This window comes from Arachis ipaensis, chromosome B7 (assembly GCF_059453495.1).
Source record: "Arachis ipaensis isolate K30076 ecotype BB chromosome B7, ASM5945349v1, whole genome shotgun sequence".
Classification (NCBI taxonomy): Eukaryota; Viridiplantae; Streptophyta; class Magnoliopsida; order Fabales; family Fabaceae; genus Arachis; species Arachis ipaensis.
Window position 1 is genome coordinate 124750157 of NC_142442.1, and position 24245 is coordinate 124774401.

The 24245-nt window shown below is 32.2% G+C and overlaps 3 protein-coding genes across 3 annotated transcripts; 2 read left to right on the forward strand and 1 right to left on the reverse strand.

Moving 5' to 3' along the window:
- Positions 1–536: 536 nt before the first annotated feature.
- LOC148554013 (uncharacterized) lies at positions 537–3820 on the forward strand. Its single transcript, XM_088494945.1, has 8 exons — positions 537–722; positions 826–967; positions 1408–1516; positions 1605–1752; positions 1828–2486; positions 2575–2883; positions 2977–3082; positions 3170–3820. Exons 1-8 carry the CDS (start codon positions 537–539, stop codon positions 3818–3820), a joined length of 2310 nt encoding a protein of 769 aa, XP_088351071.1.
- Positions 3821–6253: 2433 nt separating this feature from the next.
- Positions 6254–7536, forward strand: LOC107607606 (uncharacterized). The gene is made up of 5 exons (XM_088494946.1): positions 6254–6366; positions 6442–6534; positions 6616–6717; positions 6823–6989; positions 7434–7536. Exons 1-5 carry the CDS (start codon positions 6271–6273, stop codon positions 7534–7536), a joined length of 561 nt encoding a protein of 186 aa, XP_088351072.1. The 5' UTR covers positions 6254–6270.
- Positions 7537–21864: 14328 nt separating this feature from the next.
- LOC107608239 (fatty acid elongase 3-like) lies at positions 21865–23101 on the reverse strand. Its single transcript, XM_016310089.3, has one exon. The coding sequence runs from the start codon at positions 22954–22956 to the stop codon at positions 22048–22050; it is 909 nt and encodes a 302-aa protein (XP_016165575.1). The 5' UTR covers positions 22957–23101; the 3' UTR covers positions 21865–22047.
- Between the last annotated feature and the right edge of the window lie 1144 nt (positions 23102–24245).

Sequence of the window (24245 nt, forward strand, 5' to 3'; positions counted from 1 at the left end):
ACTTAAAAGTATAATAAAATATTTTTGTGTAAAAAAATTAAAGAAAATCAACGAGACATAAAATAGCATTCAAAAATAAATTACTGATTATACTGATTATGATAACGAGTTTTAATGTATTAATTACTGTACCAAAATAAATTAATTATTCCTTTTCAATGTTATAACTTAGTTTACTTTTTGGTTGCATAAATTAGTTACAAATGGATAGAACTTGGATTTAAAAACCTCGAACAACAAAAGAATACCAAGACAGCATAAATGGATTCCTTGATTTTGCTTTTGCGAGAGCAGCTATTTCGGATAGAATATGTTGTCCATGTCCACGGTGTGCGTTTGAAAAATGGCATAAAAGGGACACAGTTCAGGATCACTTGCTCTTAAAGCCGTTTCCCAAGAACTATCTTGTTTGGAATCGTCATGGTGAGATACAACCTGCTGAGCCAAGTAATATAGAAGTGCAAGCAACACCATATTAAGAGAATCCATTAAACACATTAATCAATGATGTATTCGGCCACCATGGGGATGAAGGTATGACGGGAGTGAATGATGTAGTTATAGACAATGGAGGCAAAGACATTGCAGATGAAAGATTACATGAAGCCTCTTTTGATGATGGTAGCAAGTTCAATGAATTTGTAAGAGACGAAAATGAAAAGTTGCATGAGGGCAGTAAATGCACAAAGTTGGAGTTTATAATCAAATTGTATCACATAAAGGTTTTGTGTAGAATAAGTGATAAGGCCATGACTATGATATTGAATTTGTTGAGAGATACATTTTTTTTTGTGACTGTTGAGAGATACATTTGGTGGAATACAGTTGCCTTCTAGTTTTTATTTGGCCAAGCAAGTAATTTGCAAACTTGGCCTGGAATATACTAAGATAGATGCTTGCCCAAACGATTGTATGTTATATCTAGATGACAATCTAGATAACGTACAAGACACATGCAAGTATTGCGGTATATCTAGATGGAGCCCTAAAAAAAAAAAAAGAAAAAGCAAGCTGCAAAAGTTTTGCGATACTTTCCATTGAAGCCAAGGTTGAAAAGATTATATATGTATAGCAAGACGGCTGAGCACATGCAATGACATAATTCTGCACCTGCAAGAGATGGATTACTGAGACATCTAAGGGACGGCCAAGCATGGAAGGATTTTAATGCGATGCATACGTTGTTTGTCGAAGAGCCACGAAATGTTCGCTAAGGTCTTGCAACTGATGGTTTTAATCCCTTTGGAGCCTTGAATTCTACTAATAGCGTTTGGCCTGTGTTCCTGATTCCATACAATATTCCACCTTGGATGTGTATGAATCACACTTCTTTCATCTTATCAATGATTATTCCAGGAAAGAAGTCTCCGGGAAATAAGATAGATGTGTACTTGTAGCCCCTTATAGATGAATTGAAAGATTTGTGGAACAATGGTGTGGAGACCTTTGACTCATCATCTGGAAACACATGTAGAATGCATGCAGCTCTTATGTGGACAATAAGTGATTTTCCTGGGTTAGGTATGCTATCTGGTTGGAACACACACTGGTTTCGCTTGTCCCACTTGCAACTTTGATTTTTATCTTTGTTATCTCCGTCATAGTTCTAAATGGTGCTTCATGGGTCATAGACGTTTTTTGGGAAGAAATCATAGATTTAGACTGAATCGTGTTCGTTTTGACGGAAGCACAGAGGAGCGTGGTCCACCTAAGAAGTTATCAGGTATTGACATTCTTGAACAACAACTGGATGTTGAAACACGAGATCAGCAACAAGACGAATCTCATAGTAGTGGGAAGAGACCTCGACGAGAAGTCAAGCAGTAGAACAAGCGAAGCATTTTCTTTGATCTTTCGTACTGGAAAACCAATTCGTTGCGTCATAATTTGAACTTTATGCACATTGAGAAGAATGTGTGTGATAACATTTTGTACACTTTGCTTAATGATAAAGAAAAATCAAAGGATAATCTCAAGGCACGGAAAGATTTGAAAGAAATGGGCATAAGGCAAGATCTCTGGCTACGTGACAATGGATCATATCATTTATCTTTATTTTCACTAACACGTGATACCAAGAAGCTATTTCTTTCAGCTTTGAAGAATGTTGTGCTACCAGATGGATACTCAAGTAACATTTCAAGATGTGTTGATGAAGGACAGAAAAAAATTTTTGGATTGAAAAGTCATGACTGCCATATTCTTTTGGAGGAATTATTACCAATAGCAATTCATCATTTGCTGCCAAATCATGTTATCGCGGTATTGGTTGAGTTTGGCTCATTCTTTAAGATCCTTTGTGGGAAAAGTTTAAGTACTTCTGAACTTGACAAGCTCCAACAACGCATAGTGATCGTCCTTTGCCAATTGGAAATGTTATTCCCTCCATCATTCTTTACCGTTATGGTTCACTTGACAGTCCATCTAGTAGAGGAAGCAAAGCTCGGAGGTCCAGTGCATTATCAATATATGTATCCTATTGAGAGGTAAAATATTTTATATGATGAACTAAATATCAACAGAGTTACATCTCTTGTCATGTCATTTTTACTTGATTTTTTTATATTATTTTAGGGAGTTAGGTCATCTAAAATCCCATGTACGGAATAGAGCACAAGCAGAAGCGTCTATAGCCGAAAGATATCTAGCTGAGGAATGTCTCACTTTTTGTTCTCGCTATTTTGAGGATATAAAGACAAGGTTCAATAGACCTAGACGTGTATGTGATGACCCACTTGACAGGGGATGCTCAGAATCTTGTCTCTTTCCCACGGTGGGTAAAGCAGGGAGTTCTGGTACATTTTTTACTTTAAGTGAAAATCAAAAGCTACAAGCCCATAGATATGTGTTACTAAATTGTCAAGCCGTCAAGGATTATGTGAAGTGAGTAAACACTTTGAGGTTATTTGCAGTAATATATTCATAATCTATATTAGTTGGTGACGTACTCTAAATCTAATTTAAATCTTCATGTAGTGAATTTAGGGAATACATAATAAGAAGCTCAAAGGGAAGGAGACCGAACTCCACAGACATAGAGAAGAGAGTGTTTAAGGATTTTGTTTCGTGGTTTGAAAAACGAGTAAGTTACTTAAGTATTAGAGTTTATGAAATGGGAAGCTTGTTAAGATATAAATGTTTTAAACCTCATAACTTATTCCAATTTCAGATAATGAACCCGGATACCATAGAACAGCTATCTACTGACATAAAATTTTTAGCACGAGGCCCCTTATCAAATACAACGAGATATAGTGCTTATAAAATTAATGGTTGCACATTTCGAACTGTTGATCGTGAAGAAAGTTTGAGGACACAGAATAGTGGAGTATATTTAACATCTAGCACACCATGTGTTGCAAGTCGAGTTGACAGAAATTTAAGACAAGGTGATGTACCCTATTATGGGAAGTTGGAGGATATAATTGAGCTTAGCTATTATGGGCGATTCACTGTTGTTCTCTTCAAATGTAAATGGGCTGATTCTACTCGACATAGAAGATATAGAAGAGATCAATGGAATTTTCATTGTGTTAACTTTGATAGGCCCATTCATACCGGTGAACATGAAGAAGACGAGCCTTATTTTTTAGCGTCACAAGCATCAATGGTGTACTATGTAAATGATGTCGTTAACAAAGGATGGAGTACTGTTGTCCATTTAAAACCAAGAGATTTGTATGAAATGGGTTATGAAATTAAAGAGGCTGTAGATGAGGACGAGCCACATCAAGAGCAGGCTCTTGATCAATTTTTTGGTAACAGTGATGAATACATGCAGTTGGCAACAAACCAATTGATTGATGACGTAGTTGATTGATAATGAGAAATCTATGCTTTAAGCTTATATTTGTTAATTTAAGGTTATGATTAATACTTTGATTTCTTCATAAAGTTTATCTTTAGCCTATTTTTCTGTGAATATAACATGCTTTTTGAGTTAATTTATCAAACTTTTTGTTGTTAAATGCATCTGCAGCATTGCCGAAGTGTAAACATTTTACTAATCCGCTGAAATCAGCTCCTCAACCTAAAAGGGGTTTTGATCAATCTAATGAGGACATAGTACACAATTCACCTTTGGATAGCTCACCACCTAATCATGATTCCATAATGCAAGGCAATCCGGATAGTATTACGGATCACTCACTTCCTAACCAAGGATCCTAAGAACATACTAGGCACTTTAGTGGACGTCAATTTTCCGAATATTGGACAGTGGAGACAATAGGTACAGTGCACAATAAATTTGTTGTCTCATGCTAAGTTTCTAGATAATTGCTTTCTAAATAAATGCAAATGATTATATTTTAATCTTTATATGTTATTTTTTTATGCAATTTCTGGTATGAAAGTAGAGAAGTGATCAAATGATTTCTGAATATACAGTATGCCAATATGTATAGATCTAATGCTTTTCATTCATGTAAGTTTAAATTATATATAGCATTTTTTCGTTTGTTGGAATACACATGTTTTCAATATTTAAAACTGAATCCTTTATAGAGGTAGTTTAATCAATAGTGTTTTAAAATAATCAAGTTTATTCCATTATACTCTTCCGTTTTAAAATAAGTCAAGTTTTAAAAAGGATACTTATTTTAAAATAGAGAAAAAAAAGTATTTGAGTTGTCTACTTATTCGGCAGGTTTAAATAAATTTTTTGAATCAATAAACTTGGTTTATTTTTAAAGTTTTCTTACAACAAAAGAAACAAGGAGAGGACGGATTTCTACAATACAGATGGATTTCGTTTAAAAAAGTATTAAGTCGTTTTATATATTTTCTTTTTATATATCGTTTTGCAATTTTAATTATTGGGAAAAAGAATTTAATAGAAGGATTTGTCTTTTAATATTAATTACTCAATTATGGTTTCTGTAATGCGTTTAAAATTTCTTTAATATTTTCTTAACAGACAGATTCATTACACGTATCACATCCCACATAATAAAATAATAACATAAGATACATAGTTCCAATCATTCATTGTTCTATATTGCTATGATTGAATGATGCTAAAATTTATTTAGTTGGAGCCATATGTTAAAAATTTCAATTGTCTGGAAATTTAGCACAAAATATTTCTTATATTTTTTACCCAACTTCCGAGTCAGAAAATGAAAATATGAAATAGTACTACTCCTATATTATTAATAGACAACAAGGTTATATGCATATGTATTGTTCAACGTTTTGTGAAATCTCATTATGTACTATTCGGACTTTTAGAATGGGAACATGGCAATATGTGAATTGCTCTCTCTATCTCTCTTAATTAATTGGATGTCCAATTAATTACTTTTTGATTTGAATAATATAATGATCATATCCAATAATTAAGGTGGCCAAATTGCATTCTTAATTAATTGATATCTCAATTCAATTTGGCCATTGGTAAGTGTGACGAAACTAATTAAATTTCATATTCCACTGCTTAATATTTTATGTTTTTCAGTCCCAACTATATATATATATATGAACAAATCTGGAAACTGGAATATAATATATACCACTTTTCCAAGTTTCTCATTTATGTCAATATTACCTATGATTCACCAGACAAGACAAGGAGTAATAAGTATTCCTAGATTACTTTGATTAAGCTTATTCCCCAACATAGGAAACATTTTCTACTTGTTCTTACATATAATTAATTTTATATACAAAGAGTTTATTTTTAAATTTTTAATTTAGTTCAAAAATTAATTTAGTTTAAATTTTTAAAACTTACATAGGAAATATCTGTCACTAATTTAGTTTATTAATCTCCTATTATTTCTCATAAATTATTTTTTATATGCAAATAAAGGCACAGATGAAACTATTAAGACTAGAAGGCTAAAAATTAAAGAAATGGATAACTTAACTAGAGATGAGCAAGTTATTGTAAACTTTGAAGATCAACAAGCTATTGGGGAAAGCCAAGGTTTACTTGCTGGATATTTAGGGACATTAGCAGTTGATTGTAAGTTATTTCCAATCAATTTCTCAAAGTGGTCAGGACCTCTAGGTATACCTCGATCTAGGTTTGAAGAGTGTTTTAGTAACTTGCTGAAGGTATGTATTATGAATATTTATTTTTATCAAATGCCTATTAAAGTTATACATTAATAATGACATCTTGTTATTTATGTATAATTCTTTTTGATAGCCAAAATTCATTTCAAAATTTCTGAGGGCATTGCAAAGCGATATTGTAAATTGAGCCTTGCAAAAAAGTGGTCACAACATAGAATTAAGTTGTGGAATGAGTTCTATGATCCATGTATGAGTAGACAAGCAATCATTGATAATGTCCCAGTTGGCATCGACAAAGATCAATGGGCATCCTTCATTCAATATCGGTTTCTACCTTCTACAATGGTAACATGCTTTCTTTTTTAAAATTAATATTAATATGTGATCAATTCTTTAATCTTTATTTTTCTTTTTTAATAGGAGATGTGTAGGAGAAACAAAGAAGTTCGCAAGAAGCAAACAATTTTCCATACTGGTGGCTCAAAACCCATCTCAAGGAAAAGACATGAAATAGTATGAACTATAATTCATTTTTTTTTGTTTTTACTAAATTATGTTATGTTTCTTAACTTTTTTTTATATTTTTTTACATAGTTTTTACAAACTGGGCAAAAAATTAGCCGTGGAGAAATGTATATAGAAACTCATAAGAAGAAAGATGGGTTCTTTATGACTGATGAAGCAAGGAATATAGCGGTAAGTTGAATTTATTAGTCTAATTTAGTAAAAAATGTAACTTCAGAATCCGACAAGTTTTAATGGTATTTTATTATATTTTTGTTGTTTAAATTTTAATTGTAGGAACAAATTGAACTACTTATGACTCAAAATGAGAAAGATGAATCTGGACCATCCACAAATGATGCTATTGGCAAAGTGTTTGGGGAGGAGCATTCTAGTAGGGTGCGATGCTTGGGAATGGGAGCTACACCTACTAATACTTTTAGAGGTGCCAATCATCCTGGCCAGTTTGCTAATTCTTCAATTTCAATGTCTTCTACCAATTACTCCCAAGCTGATTTTAAACGTTTAGAGTCTAAATTTGATGGGACATTGATGCACTAAAGGCTTATTTCCTTTCTAAAGAAGGAAGAATTCCTGTTGAACTTACTAGTATATTTGACCACAGAGCTCAGGTAAATTGCCTTCTCTTGTGGCATTTATGTTGCACTAATCATGTTGAAAATTATGATGAATCATAACTGTTACCTTAATCTAATGTTCTAGCATTGTTAGTCTCGTATATTCTAACCTCACACCTCTACTCTTTTTAATTTGTTGTTCAAATTTTTGACATTTGAAAAGGTTAATGCTTTTTTTACACTTTGATTTTTTTTTCTTTTAAATTGTTGTTATAGTTCTATAAATGTTGGTAATTTTTAGGTTGACAATTTTGTTTTAATTTATTTTAGGCTAATGATGTTGAGAATGAAACTATTACACCAGCAACAGGAAGAACATCATCATCAGGTGAAAGCAATGAAAATCGTGAAGACATTGTTTAGTGTTATTTGAAAGACTGATTAGTTGTGAATTCTTTTTCTTTTTTTAGGATATTATGTTAGATTTTATTTACTAAACAAACTTATTCAAATAGTGAACTTATTAGTGGTAGTTGTGAATTTATTGAATTTTAACATTTTTAATTTTTATGAATTGATATATGAAGACAATGTTAATTAAGATATTATGCATTTTATTATAATATAAAAATGTTATTATTCATTACAATGAGTTATGAATTACATTTATATTTTATATGAATTTATTAGTATTAAAATTTTCCATATTTATTAATATCTTATAAAATAAAAAACTATATATATGCATAATAAAAATATAATGGTAGTTTTATTTGTATAATGATTTTTAAATTGAGGCGGTTTATAATTTCCACAAATATAAAAAATAGATTTTAATCTTTTAATTTTGTAGGGGTTAAGAACACCCACAACGTCAATCAAGACTGCCGCAGAATAGGGTAACTGGATGCCTTCGAAAACCGACGCAATATATTGAAAACCCCCACAATTTGCGGAGGGCAAAAAACCCCCGCAATTTGAATTTGACATAGCGTCGGTTTTTTAAAAACCCCGTAACTAAACCGCAAGACACCTAACTCTGTCAGTTTTTGAAACCGCCGTTACACAACTTGCGGGGGTTAAAAACCCCGGCAAATTAGCGCCTTTTTTGTAGTGTCACGTAAGGTATTACTTGGACGACCCAGTGCACTTGCTGGTTAATTGTGCGGAGTTGTGAAAAGTGTACTCATAATTTCATGCACCAGAAGGTATGGAACTAAATATAAAAATATAAAAGAACAATTATTCTAAAAGATTCTTTAATTTATATAAAATCAGATATGGAGATACAAATTAAACAAGAGGGTTATCGATCTATCTCAATCTATACAGGCATATAACTCAAAAAATTATATTCATCGAACTAAAGAAGATGAGTCAGTTTCTATCATCATTAGTCACCTATTGTAATTGAGAACACATCAAATTAGCAGCAACAAGTTTAATCCATAAATTAAATGCGATGGCAATGCTAATAATTAATTTGGTAATTACCAAAAGAGAGACAACAAAATACAATTCATGGTTTGAACAGAGGATGCAAGCAAAATAAGTTCAGATAATAGCCAAAATAAGTCTAGAGAATATTTTAAAGGATGAAAACCTAACCTAATATCACCATTGGCTCTGTGCCCCTGGTTTAGGAGGGAGAAATAGACTGATGCCGATAGTAAAGGCGGACACAATGGCCACGGCGAGATGCGACGACACTGTTGGAGGAGCCGGACGCGGGCAGTGCGAACAGGGGTCACGGGTGGACGTGATAGACGGTGATGGAGATGCGACAACTCTGGTGGATCGGAGGAGGTGGACACACAGAGGTCACGAAGGCTTAGGATGTGAGAGATGGTGGTGAGACGCGACAGCGCTGGTGGAGGAAGTGGACCCAGGGGCAGTGGAATCAGGGTCATGGATGCCAAGGATGCGATAGATGGTGATGGAGATAGATGAAGGAGTGAAAGACAGAAAGAATGTGGCAGTGTTGGTGAGCGGTGGTGAAAGAGCTGTCAGCGAAGGTTCAAGTCTGAAAGTGAAGTGTTTTTCTGAGTTGAGAGTCTTTAGTATTTGAGGGTCAGGGGTTAGGAGACGATGAGAAAAAAGAGAAGAAGAATTTTTTATTATATATTAATTTAAATAAAATATAATATTTAACTATATCTAATCATGTATAATTAATGATATATTCGTATTAGTATTTGTATATAAATAATATTTAATATCTTTAAAATATATTAAATTTTAATTTTTTTAAATTATTTAATTATTAGTTGACTAAAATTAATGATACCACATATCAATATTGGTTCATATGTACAAAATATAAATTCTCTCATAAATTTTGGGTATGAAAACAACCACCTAAAATATATACATTGGTCACTCAAATCAGTAGGTGTATATTAAATGCCACACATGAATACTTCATTAATTATGTTGCTTTTAATACGTGGTATGGCATATAATTAGTTTTAGGCAATCATGATTTACTATTTCTTACTAAATTTTCAATTCTTTCAACATCCATACGCAGCTGAAATATTTACCCAATAAGTATGTCATGTTCTATTAAAATACCAAACAAGAGTCTTCTTCTCAAAATGGCACCACACATGGTCTTTGATTGGTTATTTGTTTGTTTCTAATAAGATAGTAGAGCAGTTCTTTTTTTTTTTCTTTACACCATTATCAGTGTTTAGATCATTTCAATATAGTAAATGTATATGGGGTGGTATTCCCCTTTTGTACACTACCCATAGTACTGGGAACGCGTATATTATTAACGGACAGTCGGACACATACAAAGCGTACTGTCGGATTTTATAGTTTTTTAGTCAACATCGCATTTGATGATTCAAAGTAACATGTATTAGTAACAATGTACATGTAACAAGGAATTTATATAACGGATCAACATTTGGAGTCTTTTATTGAAGCATGAGTTTCAAGAAAGGGAAGCTTCTTTTGTCTAGCTAGAAAAGTGACAAGAGTCACAAGGAGCTACTAATAGCTTACATTGCACATATGAATGTAATTTTCCTACACTATATGCATTCTATCTAATGGAATATGGCCTAATCTTAAATGTCATAGGTCACTATCACTACTAGATGCATGAGACATGCTTATTTGTGCAGATTGTGGTGAGGTACTTTTCGCTCGGAAATGGAACCATATCCTGATTTGCTTTTATCTTTAGCATATACAGGCCATGATCCACTTCAATTGTGCCAATTTTCTTTAAGGTACTCAGACCCTAGATCTTACACGCAAGTTCAGTTATAAAACACTTGCAATTTAAAGTTTTAATCATTTTGAAATCAAAATAAAATTGAAATTAAAGGTTGGGATATAAAGTACTTCAGTAATATATAAGTCTTTTGTGAAAAATATGGTCCCAACAATGGGGGTAATTATGTAAGATAGATCCATTTGGAAGTTTGACCAAAAATGGATTGATGTGTCTATAACTTGAGAAATTTGATAGTGTGTGAGACATGGTCAGTGGCACCAATGTCCACAATCCATGATTTAAAGTAAAAATTGTGCATTGTAAGTAAGTAAGTAATATGAGTGCTCATTAAACTTTAAATGTGCATACCAGGATTTATAATGAAGGGAACTGGCCGAGGAGTTTTGAAGTATCACCTTGATGTTGTGAATCAATTCTCCTAAGCAGCTATGTTATTAATGTTGGTAGCTCGTTGCTTCATGTGAGGTGGATAGTCGTACTTTTGATAGCACACATCAACCAAGTGTCTTGCCTTGTTGCAGAATGAGCAAATATTTTGTTGATATCCATGCCGGTTTTCGCCTCTACATCTACCACTATTGCCTCGGCCATTATCACCTCCTCTGCCACGAGAGGTGAATTTTGTAGAACTATTCCGATTGTTTGAAGCATAAGTTTGAGTAGAAGCTACCATAATATAAGGATTGTGGCTGACTAGATCAACTGCCCTGAGCTGTCGTTCTTATTGAGTGAGGAGTGAAAACACCTCATTAACGCTGGGCAGCGGCTTATCCATCATGATTTGAGAGCCAATATGAGCATATTGCTCGTTGAGACCTCGGAGGAACTTCACGATGTAAGTTTTTGTATCATGCATGTGAACCACCTCTAAGCCACATTCAGTTATGCTACACACACAAGTCTTTTTAACTTACAAGTCTTCCAAGTTGGGCCAAATCCAACAAAAGCTACGCTCACCTACAAAAGCGTGTTAACACGCGCATCACGTTTCCAAAGCGCTCCTTTACCGTTATGAACGACTTTTTTTCTTTTTCCTCAATGAAAACCACAACTGTCATTTTTTCTTCGCGTTTCTCCTCCTCCTCCTCGTCTTCTTTCTTCTTCTCCTTCTTCTTTGTATTTTTCCTCCTTTTTCTTTGGTGTTTCATCTTCATCGTCGTGTTTCTCCTCCTTCTTCTTTTGATTTTGCAATATTATGTATTTTTTTCTTCTTTGTTTGATTTTTTCCTCCCAAAAAGAATTATGAGAATATGAAATAAGAAGATGAAGAAGAAGAAACAGCAGAAGATGAGGAAGACGAAGAGGAAGAGTTCTGAATTATGCAGAACTTCTCAAAATAACAATACACCCAAATATCTTCGTTTTACACCCAAATTTACTGCAAATACAGAAATGAGTTATGCTACGTGTACACTAAAATCAACCACCAAAGTCAGCTACCAATTATAAAATACATACTGGAATACAAATATGCATTGAAAATAAATTAAACCACACATGTATTTATACACAAATACATTGGTGGATGATTTTAGTGGCTGATTTTAGTGTACAATAGCATTTTTGTACAGAAAAATGTTTCCTCTAAAGCTGCATTTTTTTTCTTCTTTTCCTTATTTCTTTCTTTTTTTTAGTTAAATGAATGTAAGTTCATCCTCTTCCAAGTAATTTTGCAGCATTATATGATTCTTCTTTTTCTTTGTTTGATTTTTTTGTTTTTATTCTTATTAACAGAGTAAAACAAGAAGAAATTTGAGAAGGTAAAACAAAAAGGAAAAGATGAATAAGAAAAAAAAAGAAGAAAAAGATGGTGATAATGATGAAAAAAAAGAACCAGCAGAAGATGAGGAGGAGGAAGAAGAAGAGTTCTGAATTATGCAGAACTTATCAGAATAAAAATACACACAAATTTGCTGCAAATACAAAAATGAGTTATGCTACGTGTACACTAAAATCAGTCACCAAAGTCAGCCACCAGTATAAAATACATACTGGAATATAAATATATATTGAAAATAAATTAAACCACACATATATTTATACACAAATACATTGGTTGCTGATTTTAGTGGTTGATTTTAGTGTACAAATAACATTTTTGTACAGAAAAAAGTTTCCTCCAATGCTATATTTTTTTCTTCTTCTTTTCCTTATTTCTTTCTTTCTTTTAGTTAAATGAATGTAAGTTCATCATTTTTCAAGTAATTTTAGAGCATTATGTGTTTCTTCTTTTTCTTTGTTTGATTTTTTGTTTTTGTTCTTGTTAAAAGAGTAAAACAAGAAGAAACTTGAGAAGGTAAAATAAAAAGAAAAAGATGAATAAGAAAAAAAGAAGATGGTGATGGTGATGAAAAAAAAGAAACAGCAGAAGATGAGGAGGAGGAAGAGAAAGAGCTCTAAATTATGTAGAACTTATCAAAATAAAAATACACCCAAAATTTCTTAAAATACACCCAAATATCTTCGTGTTACACCTAAATATCTTCATTTTACACCCAAATTTGCTGCAAATACAGAAATAAGTTATGCTACGTGTATACTAAAATTAGTCACCAAAGTCAGCCACCAGTATAAAATACATACTGGAATACAAATATACATTGAAAATAAGTTAAACCACACATGTATTTATATACAAATACATTGGTGGCTGATTTTAGTATACAAATAGCTTTTTGTACAGAAAAATATTTTCTCTAATGCTACATTTTTTTCTTCTGAATTAAACCACACCTCAACCACTTGATTGGATTCAAAACAATAAAAGGAGGAGAAGACTTGTAAAGACTTGTATGAGAAAAACGCTTGTATGTGGAGAATAAACTGCTCATCAATACCATAGAGGGGCTACAAAATACACCCAAAATAGACCATATTAAAACAAGCATAAACTATAGAATGCAAATAGAACTATAAAACCATCATAAAAAATAACAAAAATCAGATTCATGAATCATCATTAAACAGAAACTAAAATAATTAAACTAAAAGAATAAGACAATTCACCCTCAGTGAGATGAAAAGTCATAAATTATAAATACACCCAAACTTTCCTAAAATACAACCAAATATTCCTGATTTACACCCGAACGTCTGATATAAAATGCAGAAAATTCATCAGAACTAGTACATTAGATTCAATTCAAACAAGGAACAATGAATAATAAATTTCACAGGCAAAGTCCACGTATTATTCAGCTACACAATCATAAACTACTAACTAGATTCAAATTTAAATTTAATTATTAACTGGAATTAAACTACACCTCAGAAATTTCATTGGATTCAAATTCAAAATCCACTTTGTTCTGGTTGAGCTAACAATCTGAAGTTGAATCATCCATTATCTTCAAAATGATTTCAGAGCTTGATTTCAGAAACAATGGAAAATGAGAAAATCGAAGAAAGAGAACAGAGAGAGAAACTTACGCAAACGACGAAGGAGAAGACAGAGAGAAACACACGAAAGAGATCGAAGAGAGAAGGTCAAGAAAATGCAGAAGAAATTTGAAAAAGGAAACAAAATCCTTTTGAAAAAGGAAGTTATATATTCGCGTGTTGATTGATTGAAAAATCTGTTAAGGAGGCACGTGAAACATACATGCCATATGAAGCGCGTTTTAGGGATAAGGAATATTGAGAACTTGTAAGACTTGTATAGTGAAAAGGCTTGTATGTGGAGATTAATTGTTTCTATTAATATAGGTCAATAGAAACTCATGTTTATCATTTGATCTTAGTTGCGAAAATATACACTTGCATGGATATTGATATATTCGAAAATACAGATCTCTCTCTACTTTACTCTGAAATGGAACATAATGGATCCAATAACTACCAAAATACATAATTCAATGTCGTAAGACCCAATATCTCTGTCCATGTATTACCTGCTAAATACGATTTTGTGTATTTGTATATCTATGTCTCAGTATCCTATCTTTATAAACAAATGCAACCTTAAATCACATAGAGTTTTATATTATTGTTTTATCTTGTCCATGGTTCTGAAAATCGGACCAAACTACCCAGTCGAACCGATTCAACCAAAAATCGACGATGAAAATGGTCTAATCCACCACCAATAACTGCTGATGAGAGAACCGTTCAAAAACCACTGAACCAGCCAGTTGACCGGATCAGTAACCGGCTAGTTCTAAGAAAACGACGCTGTTTTGTTTTGTTTTTTTTTTTAAAAAAGAAAAACCAAAACTAAGCTGAAGCCATTCGGGAACCCCCCTTCCCCAATCATTCGTGCAAATCCCTTTGAAGCAAAGTGAAAGCACCAAATTAAAACGGCAAAACCCTAGCCCTAGGTTCCTTGCCGCTGCCGTCCCCAGGTTCTTGGCGCCTCCACTTCTTCCTCTTTCCCCTGTCTGGAACCCAGGTAGTTCGGCACGTCGTCCACTGGCTTCTCTGTTCGTGGCTTGGAGCAGCTCGTCGTCGGGTCGCTTCTTGCCGTCGTCTCCCCTCAAAAGAAACCCTAGCCTCCTCCACCGTCGCCGCTGTTTTTCTTACTGTTGTTGTCCATCGCGCTCAAGATCTTCGTCTGTTATTCATGCTCCAACCCCTCTCCTCATTCCCCAATCTCCAGCTTCTTCGTCGTGCTCATTGAGTCGGTGTGCTCCAACCCCTCTTTCTGCTCACTCGCGCTTTACCCGCCATTCCTCGTCATACTCGTCATACTCGTCACCTGGTCGCCGTCGTCTGTCGTGCTAGTCCTCTCTCCATCAAATCTAGGGTTACTAACGGATTTATTTTTTTGATTTGATAATTTGATGCAGCAATCGGGTTTAATGTTGAAACCGTCAACATTAAATTTTAAGTTTGGGACTTAGGTAACAACTTTACTCATGTAAATGTAAATGTTTTTGGCAGATTTGTGATACTGAATTTGGAACCAATTAAAGAGATTATTCTAAATGTATGCTAGTTTAGAAACTTGGTAACCCATGATCAGAAATTACTTAGTCACGCCATAGTTTAGATGACTACATAGTTAAAAATTTGTGTCTCTGTTTCTAAATGTGTTTTGGGGGATCATCCCTAGTTGCTGTACACATACAATGTTTATCTCATGCTAAATATATTCCTACTGCTAGTTATAATGCACTAAGGTTTTGTTAAAATTGTGCTAAAAATCTTGATAAGTAGAAAAAATTGTACTGCGTTGTTTGTGCTGAGATTTTGTACTGCTACATACTTGGGATTTAGAGCAACTCCAATGGGCATATGTTGAGGCCCTGTTTCTGACAAAAGGAGAACTAGGACCGTTGGAGTAAAATGGAGTGGGGACCTTGCACAAGGACCGATGGGACAAAGTCCCTCTGAACGGGGGCTGAGAGCAACTTTGGCAAGTTATTATTTAAATAAATAATTATATTTTTATTTAATTAATGATTTATATTAATTATATTAAGTAATAATTATTTAAATAATAATTATTTAAATAATGATTTATATTTTTATTTAATTATTTAAATAATAATTAATTTAATAATAATTATAATAATTAATTATATTAAGTAATTATATTTTTATTTAATTAATAATTTATATTAATTATTTAAATAATAGTTAAATTATAATTAATTTATTAATAATTATAATAATTAATTAGATTAAATAATTAATTTTTATTTAATTAATAATTTATATTAATTATTTATATCAAAAATAATATTAAATATTATTTATATTTATATTATTCAATGTTCTGAAAACCGGACCGGACCGGCCAGTTCAACCGGGTTAACCGGAAACCGGTCATCTAGCCGGTCCGGTTCACCTATAAAACCACGCTGCCAAAAACCGGTCGAACCGGTGGTTAACCGACAAACCAGATGAACCGGTCCAGTTTCTTCAAGTACCGGTTTTCCCCCAGTCAATAAAAACGGCGTCGTTTGTTTTTTTTTTTTTAAAAAAAAAAGAAAAAACGCCTAAGAGTGAAGATTGCGTTGCAGCCAACCCTAAATCTCTAATCACTAATCAATTAAACTCTTCCAAGAAGGCAAGAACACTCCCACTCCCAAAGTCCCAACCCTAAGCTCTTCTAGGCTGGAGCTTCTGCATGCAAAGGAGAACCGACACCGTGAATCGAGGGTCACTGTCGCGGATAGTCCGTCACCGTCGCGGGTCGTCGCCCACCGTCGCGGGTCGTCGCCTACCGCCGCGGGTCGTCGCTCACGGTTCTGTTCTCTATTTCGAGGCTCGAGCTTCTGGCCTTCTGTTCTCTACTTCATCTTGCAGTAAGTTCTGGTTTCTGGCTCTTTCTTCTGTTCTTAGCTTCTTGCTGTTTTCATTTTTTGTTCTGGGCTTCTGATCTTCCGTTTATATTCCTGTAATTTTTTTATTTTGTTTCTGGCTTCTGTTCTTCTGTTCATTTTGTGTTCTGGGCTTCTGTTCTTGACTTCTTGTGTTCATATTCTGTTTTTATTTCTGGCTTCTGTTCTTCTTCAATATATCAATTATTATATGATTAATGAAATGTTAAATAAATTTGTTGCATGTTGAATTTGAGAATTAATTTGATGTATGTTGAATTTGAGAATTTTGCTCTGCTCTGTTCTTCTATTTCGTTCTGTTTTCAATTCTGCGCTGTTCAATTTAGATGGAACAGTCACAAAATGATCAGCAACAACAACATAATGCTGTACAAGAAATTTGGATTTTTTATTTGCGTTTTACAGAAATTTTCAATTTGTTTAGTGTGCAATAGCATTGCTATACTTTGTACTAGGGTAGATAATTTTCTATGTCAATTGATAAAGTGTGTGTTCAGGCCCATTGTTGGTCCAAACTCCAAACCCTATAACAGAACTTTGTTATGAATAACAGAACTTTGTTATGAATGAATGATCTTGTTTTCAATGGATGCTGATTGTTGCTTGTGTGGTTTGTTTGTTGCAGAAAGTACAAAAGGTTCTTTTGCAATCCGATGTTCACTCAAGATCTGCTTGAGTTTTTTATTTATTTTGAATACTATATAGAATATTTTGGATTTTGGATTCTGGATTCTGTGGTTCTGAATTTTTTTTTAATGCTATATTCAATGTTGTGATTTGTATATTGAATTTTTTTTATAATTTCACTGTATATTTAATTAAACCGGTTTAACCACGGTTCGGCCCTGGTCAGACCAATGAACCATTGAACCAGTCACTTGACCGGTTCAATGACCGGTCCGGTTCTCAGAACCTTGATATTATTATATTAAATTAGCCGTTGTAAAAATAACCGTTGCACAAATTGCCGTTAGAAACTAGCCGTTACTATGTTACCGTTATTATTAATAAATTAATATTTTTTTTACTCTATATATACCACTTAGATACACTTGTATTCTCACACTCTCTACTACTCTTCTTCATCTTCTTCCAAGTTTACAAAATCAAAATTCTGCTACTATTATTTTTTGTTCGAAAAAATGGATCCACATTACTATTATTTCCAAGTTTAATATTAATATCTTTTAATAGTACATTATTTTTAAATTTAAATATTTAAATTACATTATTAAAAAAATTAATTACATTAATTACAAATATTTTGATTAATTAATTAAGTGGGACCACAACAGGGACTAAAGTTAGTTCCTCCTAATGGAGAAGAGAGAGATGTTTTGAGTTCCTATTTACTGTTTATGACGCAAAAACTGATGTGGAGTTACTTTTTATGACAGGTGGGCCATAAACAGGAACTGGGATGAGTTCCCTACTGGAGATGGTCTTAGACCAACTCCAATAATTGCTTTTTTGGAGTTCCTGTTACTGTTCACGTCAGTAAAAATAGGAACTAACTATTAGAGTGAGTTGAGAAAAAATGCTTTCTCTTGTATCAAGAAAGGGGAGTCCCTCTGAATGGGGACTCCCATTGTTCAATAATTATATAAAATAAATAATTATATAAAATTTTAATTAATTAAATAATTATATTAAATAATTAAATAATAATTAATTTAGTAATAATTATAATAAATAATTATATTTTTATTTAATTAATAATTTATATTAATTATTTAAATAATAATTAATTAAGTAATTAAATTATAATTAATTTATTAATAATTATAATAATTAATTAGATTAAATAATTAAATTTACTTACATTAAAAAATGCATTTAATTTTTACACCTTACAAACTAAATTTTAGTTGGGTTGGTTATTTTTATTTTTAAAATTTAAAATGCTAACCACATTATTAAAATTAGCAGTTGTAAAAACTAGCCGTTGCAAAATTAGCCGTTAAAAATTTTAATTAGTGTAATCTCGAATTATATATTATGTATTATTCTTATATATAAATTTATTTAATATTAATATCTTTTAATAGTGAATTATTTTTAAATTTATAAATTTAAATAATATATTGAAAAAAATTAATTATATTAATTTTATGTATTTTAATTAATTAATTAAGTGGGACCACAATATCAACTAAAGTTAGTTCCTCTTAATTGAGAAGATTGAGATGCTTTGAGTTCCTATTTACTGTTTATAACGTAAAAGATGATGTAGAGTTACTTTTTATGACAGATAGGGCATAAATAGGGATTGAGATGAGTTCCCTACTGGAGATGGTCTTAGAATTTTTGTTGATTATTTGTTGATAATTTATTTGGGTCTTCGTCCGCCGCAGTCAATGCTCACTTGTTCGTCTTTTTTATGTTCTTTTCAGAAATCATTGAATGAATATTGAATGTTTTATATTTTTATTGAGTGATTATCTGATTAATGATTATTGCTTAGTTCTGGCTGCTCTGTTTTACTCCTGTTGTGTGGTTTATGACTTTTTTGGGTAGTGATATGCTGTTGGTGATGTGCTGCCTTGTGTTTTTGTTTTGTGACTTAATTATGCCTAGATTGTGACTGCTCTATTCTTGTTGTCCTTTGAATGCTGAAAATAGATTACTTCTGCTTTTGCCATGTTATAAAGAACCTTAGAATATGTGTAGATTGCCATGCTGTGCTAAAAATTATATCCAAAATTTATAGTAGGGAGATCATTGTGCGCAATAGAGCATGATTTCACAAATTTAAAGAGGGTAATGTTCTTGCAGAAATTATTGGTGAATCCAGAAGTAAACAAATGCTTCTGATATCACTTTGATGTAATTTCGTAGATAAACTGAATACAGCTTTCATTCTACTATACTTATTGTAATTGAAAGTGAAAGAAATGTCTGTGTATACAACGTTAAGACTCTTGAAATTGATAATTTTTTGCACTTAATTCTAATATTCTTTTGTTATTATGAGAAAGGAACATGTAAAGTAGCAACTGCAGCACACTTATAAACTCAATTAAGCACTAAAAGTAACGAAAACCATGTCACAGGTGCCCATATGTTGAAGCAATTGAAACTAATCCATATATTCAAAAACGACTATCTTGTCAAAAGTTGCATCTATAATTTAGAACAAAGGCTCTAAATAAATGCAGCATCACAAGACATATACAGTTAACTATGAACTATCAGTGTCCAACATATAATTTATCTATTATTTTATTCTAAAACAGTTTTTCTGATTGAACCACAGTTAAACTAATTGGACTAGTAAATTAGTAAATCAGTGACTAGAACGGTTTGATGATCGGTACAATTCTCAGAACCTTGATCTTATCTTATCATGTTTGCTAATCATTAAATTATCAATAATTTATAGTCACATCCGAAATTTCAAGTTGATCACTTAGTTACTTTATACACTTACAAAAATATTAATTTTAAATATTTAACCCAATTTTTATAATAATTAAAACCAACTCTCAATAACTAACGAGTTATACCTCAAATAACATAGTCTTTCCATCCTCACTTCGAAATCTCAAATTCAAACCTCACTCCTAACTTTTAAAAAATAAAAAAATAAAACCAACCCTCAATAAAAAGTCTACCTCACAAAATTCTAACTTACTCACCTTAAGAATGGAACGATCGATAAACATAGCACATTGAAATCTTGGCATGCAAATTGGATTAATGATTTTTCATATTAAAATTAAATCGTAGGGATGTTAGACCATTTTAGGAATAGATAGCAGTCCTTTCTTTGTGGGTCATCATGACGAGCAGCCTTTTAGACTATAGTTTATAGCATCTTATTACATTGTTTCTAGAAGCATATTGTATTTGAAAAGGTCAAGTAAATATGAAAACATTTAATGTCAATGGCCAAAACCCGAAAGTAACAGATTACCGAGTTTATAATTCCACCCACATAAATTTTCATATTTATGCATGGGATTTATTTATCTATATAGTAGGTATAAAGTAAACAAGAGCAAATTATTTTGAAAGAGATTCCTATATTTAATTTAACTCTTAAAATTTAGGGGAGTCTTACTCAACGAAGAAACAAATCACACATTCAATGAGTAAAAATAAATAAATAAATAAATGACACATTAAATGAACTTTCTTTTTTTTTTCTATTTGTTTTTTTTTAAATAAAAGTATAAATGTTTATTAATGAGATATGTCTTATGAGTCTTAACATGTGTTAAAGTGGTATTCTTTTAAAAAAATTTATTATATTTAATTTTTATTTAATTTAATATGTTTAACTAAACTATCTGATATAATTATATATCAATTATTATCTTTATGTATATAAATACTATTTTAACTATCGACTATGTTATGTACACTAAAATCAGTCGCTAAAATCAGTCATTAGTATAAAATTTATGTTAAAATATAAATACATATAAAAAATAAATTAAACTACACATATATTTATACATAAATATATTAGTGACTAATTTTAGTAGCTAATTTTAGTATACAAATAATATTTTTATTTAAATATTTCACGTGAATACCTATTATGAATATAAGAAAAGAAAATTCAGTAACTCCTGTTACATTATCAATAGTATGGAAAGTGAAAGTAATGCACATGGGAAAAATAAAAAGAGAAAATAAAATTACAAGTTTTTAACATATGAACAATCTTTTGAAAAATCCATTATTATCTAATATTAAAAAGCTTGATCGAAACCTGACAAAAACCCAAATAATAAAAAAAGAAGGCACCTATTTAATGAAGATATTAAAAATATTTTTTTTATGAAGAATCTTATGTTAAAAGTGTATTTTATTTGTTAGGCCACATTTTAAAAAAAGATAACACTTTTATAGTATATCAAATTAAACTCTACAATTCATCATTTAATGATAAAAAAAAATGCATCTTTACACGAAGACAATTGTAAAATTTTTATGATAGTATTCGCCCAAAAAAGAATGTCTATCACTTTTCAATAAAATTGTCATCACGTGTCCCCTGCCTCTTTTCAATATATAGTTCAATAGTGTTCGTCTTAAGTTTAGTGTTTGTTTTAAGTTTAGTGTCATTTGAATATAACATTATAAACGATTAACAATTAAGGACGGTTCTTAAAAAATAGAATCTGTATATATTCTATGATCTATACATATCTTGAATCATTTCCAAGTTGCAGCACCGTCATGATTTTTTTGATAATACAAAAAGATGAGTCACTCATTTCGGAATTTACTTTATCATCAATGAAGCTTCACAATTGCTCTATACATAACATATATATACAAAGTCCAATGAAGAAATGGTAGAATAATAAAAAAATAAAAATAAAATTCAAAAACTTTGAATCAAACATCTATCTACCATAGTCCATAGCCTCTGCAATAATCACTTAATTAATACAAGTTAATTTAACTTTGCATAACTACCATTAAGTTTTGCATGCTTAGGCGAGTAGTCCTTGGAAGAAGAATAAGAAGTTGGATTATTAAGGTTCCTCCGCCAAAACTCATTGACATAAGATCTCAAGAACAGCATAAGAATTGCAACATTCAAAAGAGAATTGAAAAGCCAAGCTCCAATCCCATTGCACCCTCCTCTCAGATAATGCAACAGAAGCACTCCAAAATGGCACACCAAATTGCAGCATAGAAGCACCATCTGGCAATCCACCGTGAACCAGAAGTTCCTCACCGGCAACCCTATTTCAACCCACAACCGGTACCCGTACACCGCTGTGTTAACCGCCGTGGAAAACAGGATCGCCAGAACCTGAAAGGACTGTGTGAATTCTAGCCACAGGAATGACATCACCAGAAGAATCGAGTGATTGAACAGCCTGAAGAACGAGAGCTTCCGGTGCCGGAGAACGATGAAGAATGTTCGCAGCATGTGGAGGAACCGAGAGAGGTAGAAGGCATAGGACCAGAAGAAGACGCGGCCGGAGGGGCGGATCCCAAGGGGGAAGCACAAGAACCACTCGAACGGAGTGGTTCTTGTGCGTCTCCACAACCACCGCGTGTCCCTCAGTTCCGCTTTCGCGGAGAGGAGCATGCCGGTGAATATGGTAAGGGAAGTGAGGGACATGGCAAGGTTGTGTATGGCCGGGATGGGGCCTAGTGGGACCGGACGTCGCCGGCCCAAGAATCTGAGAATAAGGTGGAGAGTGACAGCGGCGGTGACATAGAAAGAGATGGCGGAGATAAGAAAGAACCAGGTGGAGCCCCACGAGAGTGCCGGGCTCCACCTGAAGGATACAATGGAGGGATGGTCTTGTAACCAGAATTTGAGGGTCTCCATAATGGGAAATCCCATCACATAAGTTGATATAGTTTAAGAAACTTAATTAGTTTTATGTCAGTTTCTTGAAACTTTCGTGGTCCTTGTTTTCTAGTTTGGCAACTTGGAATGGGAAAACTTTGAGGTGCTAATTAATATATATATTAAGAAACTGAAGGGTTTTGAATTTGAATATACAAATCAAGTTCTGTTTGTGTGCCATGACTTGAGATTATGCTCTTATTAATTAATATACGGTAGCCTTGACTACTGACTAGATGGCCTTTAATTTCTCATCATCGTCTAGAAGCTTAGGATGTTATGATGATCAAGATGAATAAGCCTATCAGAAACCACAAATCCCGTTCAAAATTCAAGCCGTTTGCGTTATGGGGATATTTGTTTTCATCGTCCAATTGATGAGGAGAATGAGATGAAATTTAAGGCCATTCTTGAAGACTTGAACTTTAAAATTCAACCCCAAGTCCAACGTTGACCTACGTTTTACCTAGAAACATTGCTGAGAAGTTTCTCACTTTGGCCTTTGCCCTCAATTAATCTCTCTCTCTAATAATTTGGTGGGCAATTTTGCAAATGCATAATAAATGATCTCTGTTTTCATTCTGGCACGGCATGTGTAAATGAATTAAAAACAAAAAATAAAAGAGGAAACAAAGTACCATGGAAGGATAATTAGGAACCAACACGAGGAGGACTAACAATAAAATAAGTAAATAACCAATTAACGTGATGGTTACGTACGCTTTGTTGGGGGATTAGGTTTATGTAAATCTTATTCTTTTTCTGTTTTGTTGATTTTTATTTTTATTTTCAAGAAGAAGAGTTGATTTATGAAAGTCTTTTATTTTTCTTATAAGCAATTTAGACAAATCTGCTTGAGTATATATAAAGTTTAATTTCGATCGATTGATAAAGAATAGTGTTATATATTCAAGCTTTTTTATAAATTAAACTAAGTTCAACCAAGTTAAATAATAAAATTTGAAATAATACTATGCATAACTAATTTTTGTTATATTAGACCAATTTGATTAAATTTGATAAATAAAAAGAGTCAGTATAAAATGTCTTTTTTTAAAAATATTTTTTAGTAATTAAAATTTAACTTAATTAAACTGTATTATTTTTGTCAAAATTAGGCTAAATAAATTAATTTAACCGAAAAATAGTGAATCAAATCTTGAACTGGTCTAAATTAATATTATTTTTTATACAAAATGACTATAATATTCTTATTATAAAAAATGATTAAAATACTCCTATTATATATATTAATTTTAAAAATCCTAAATTCTAGTTCTTTA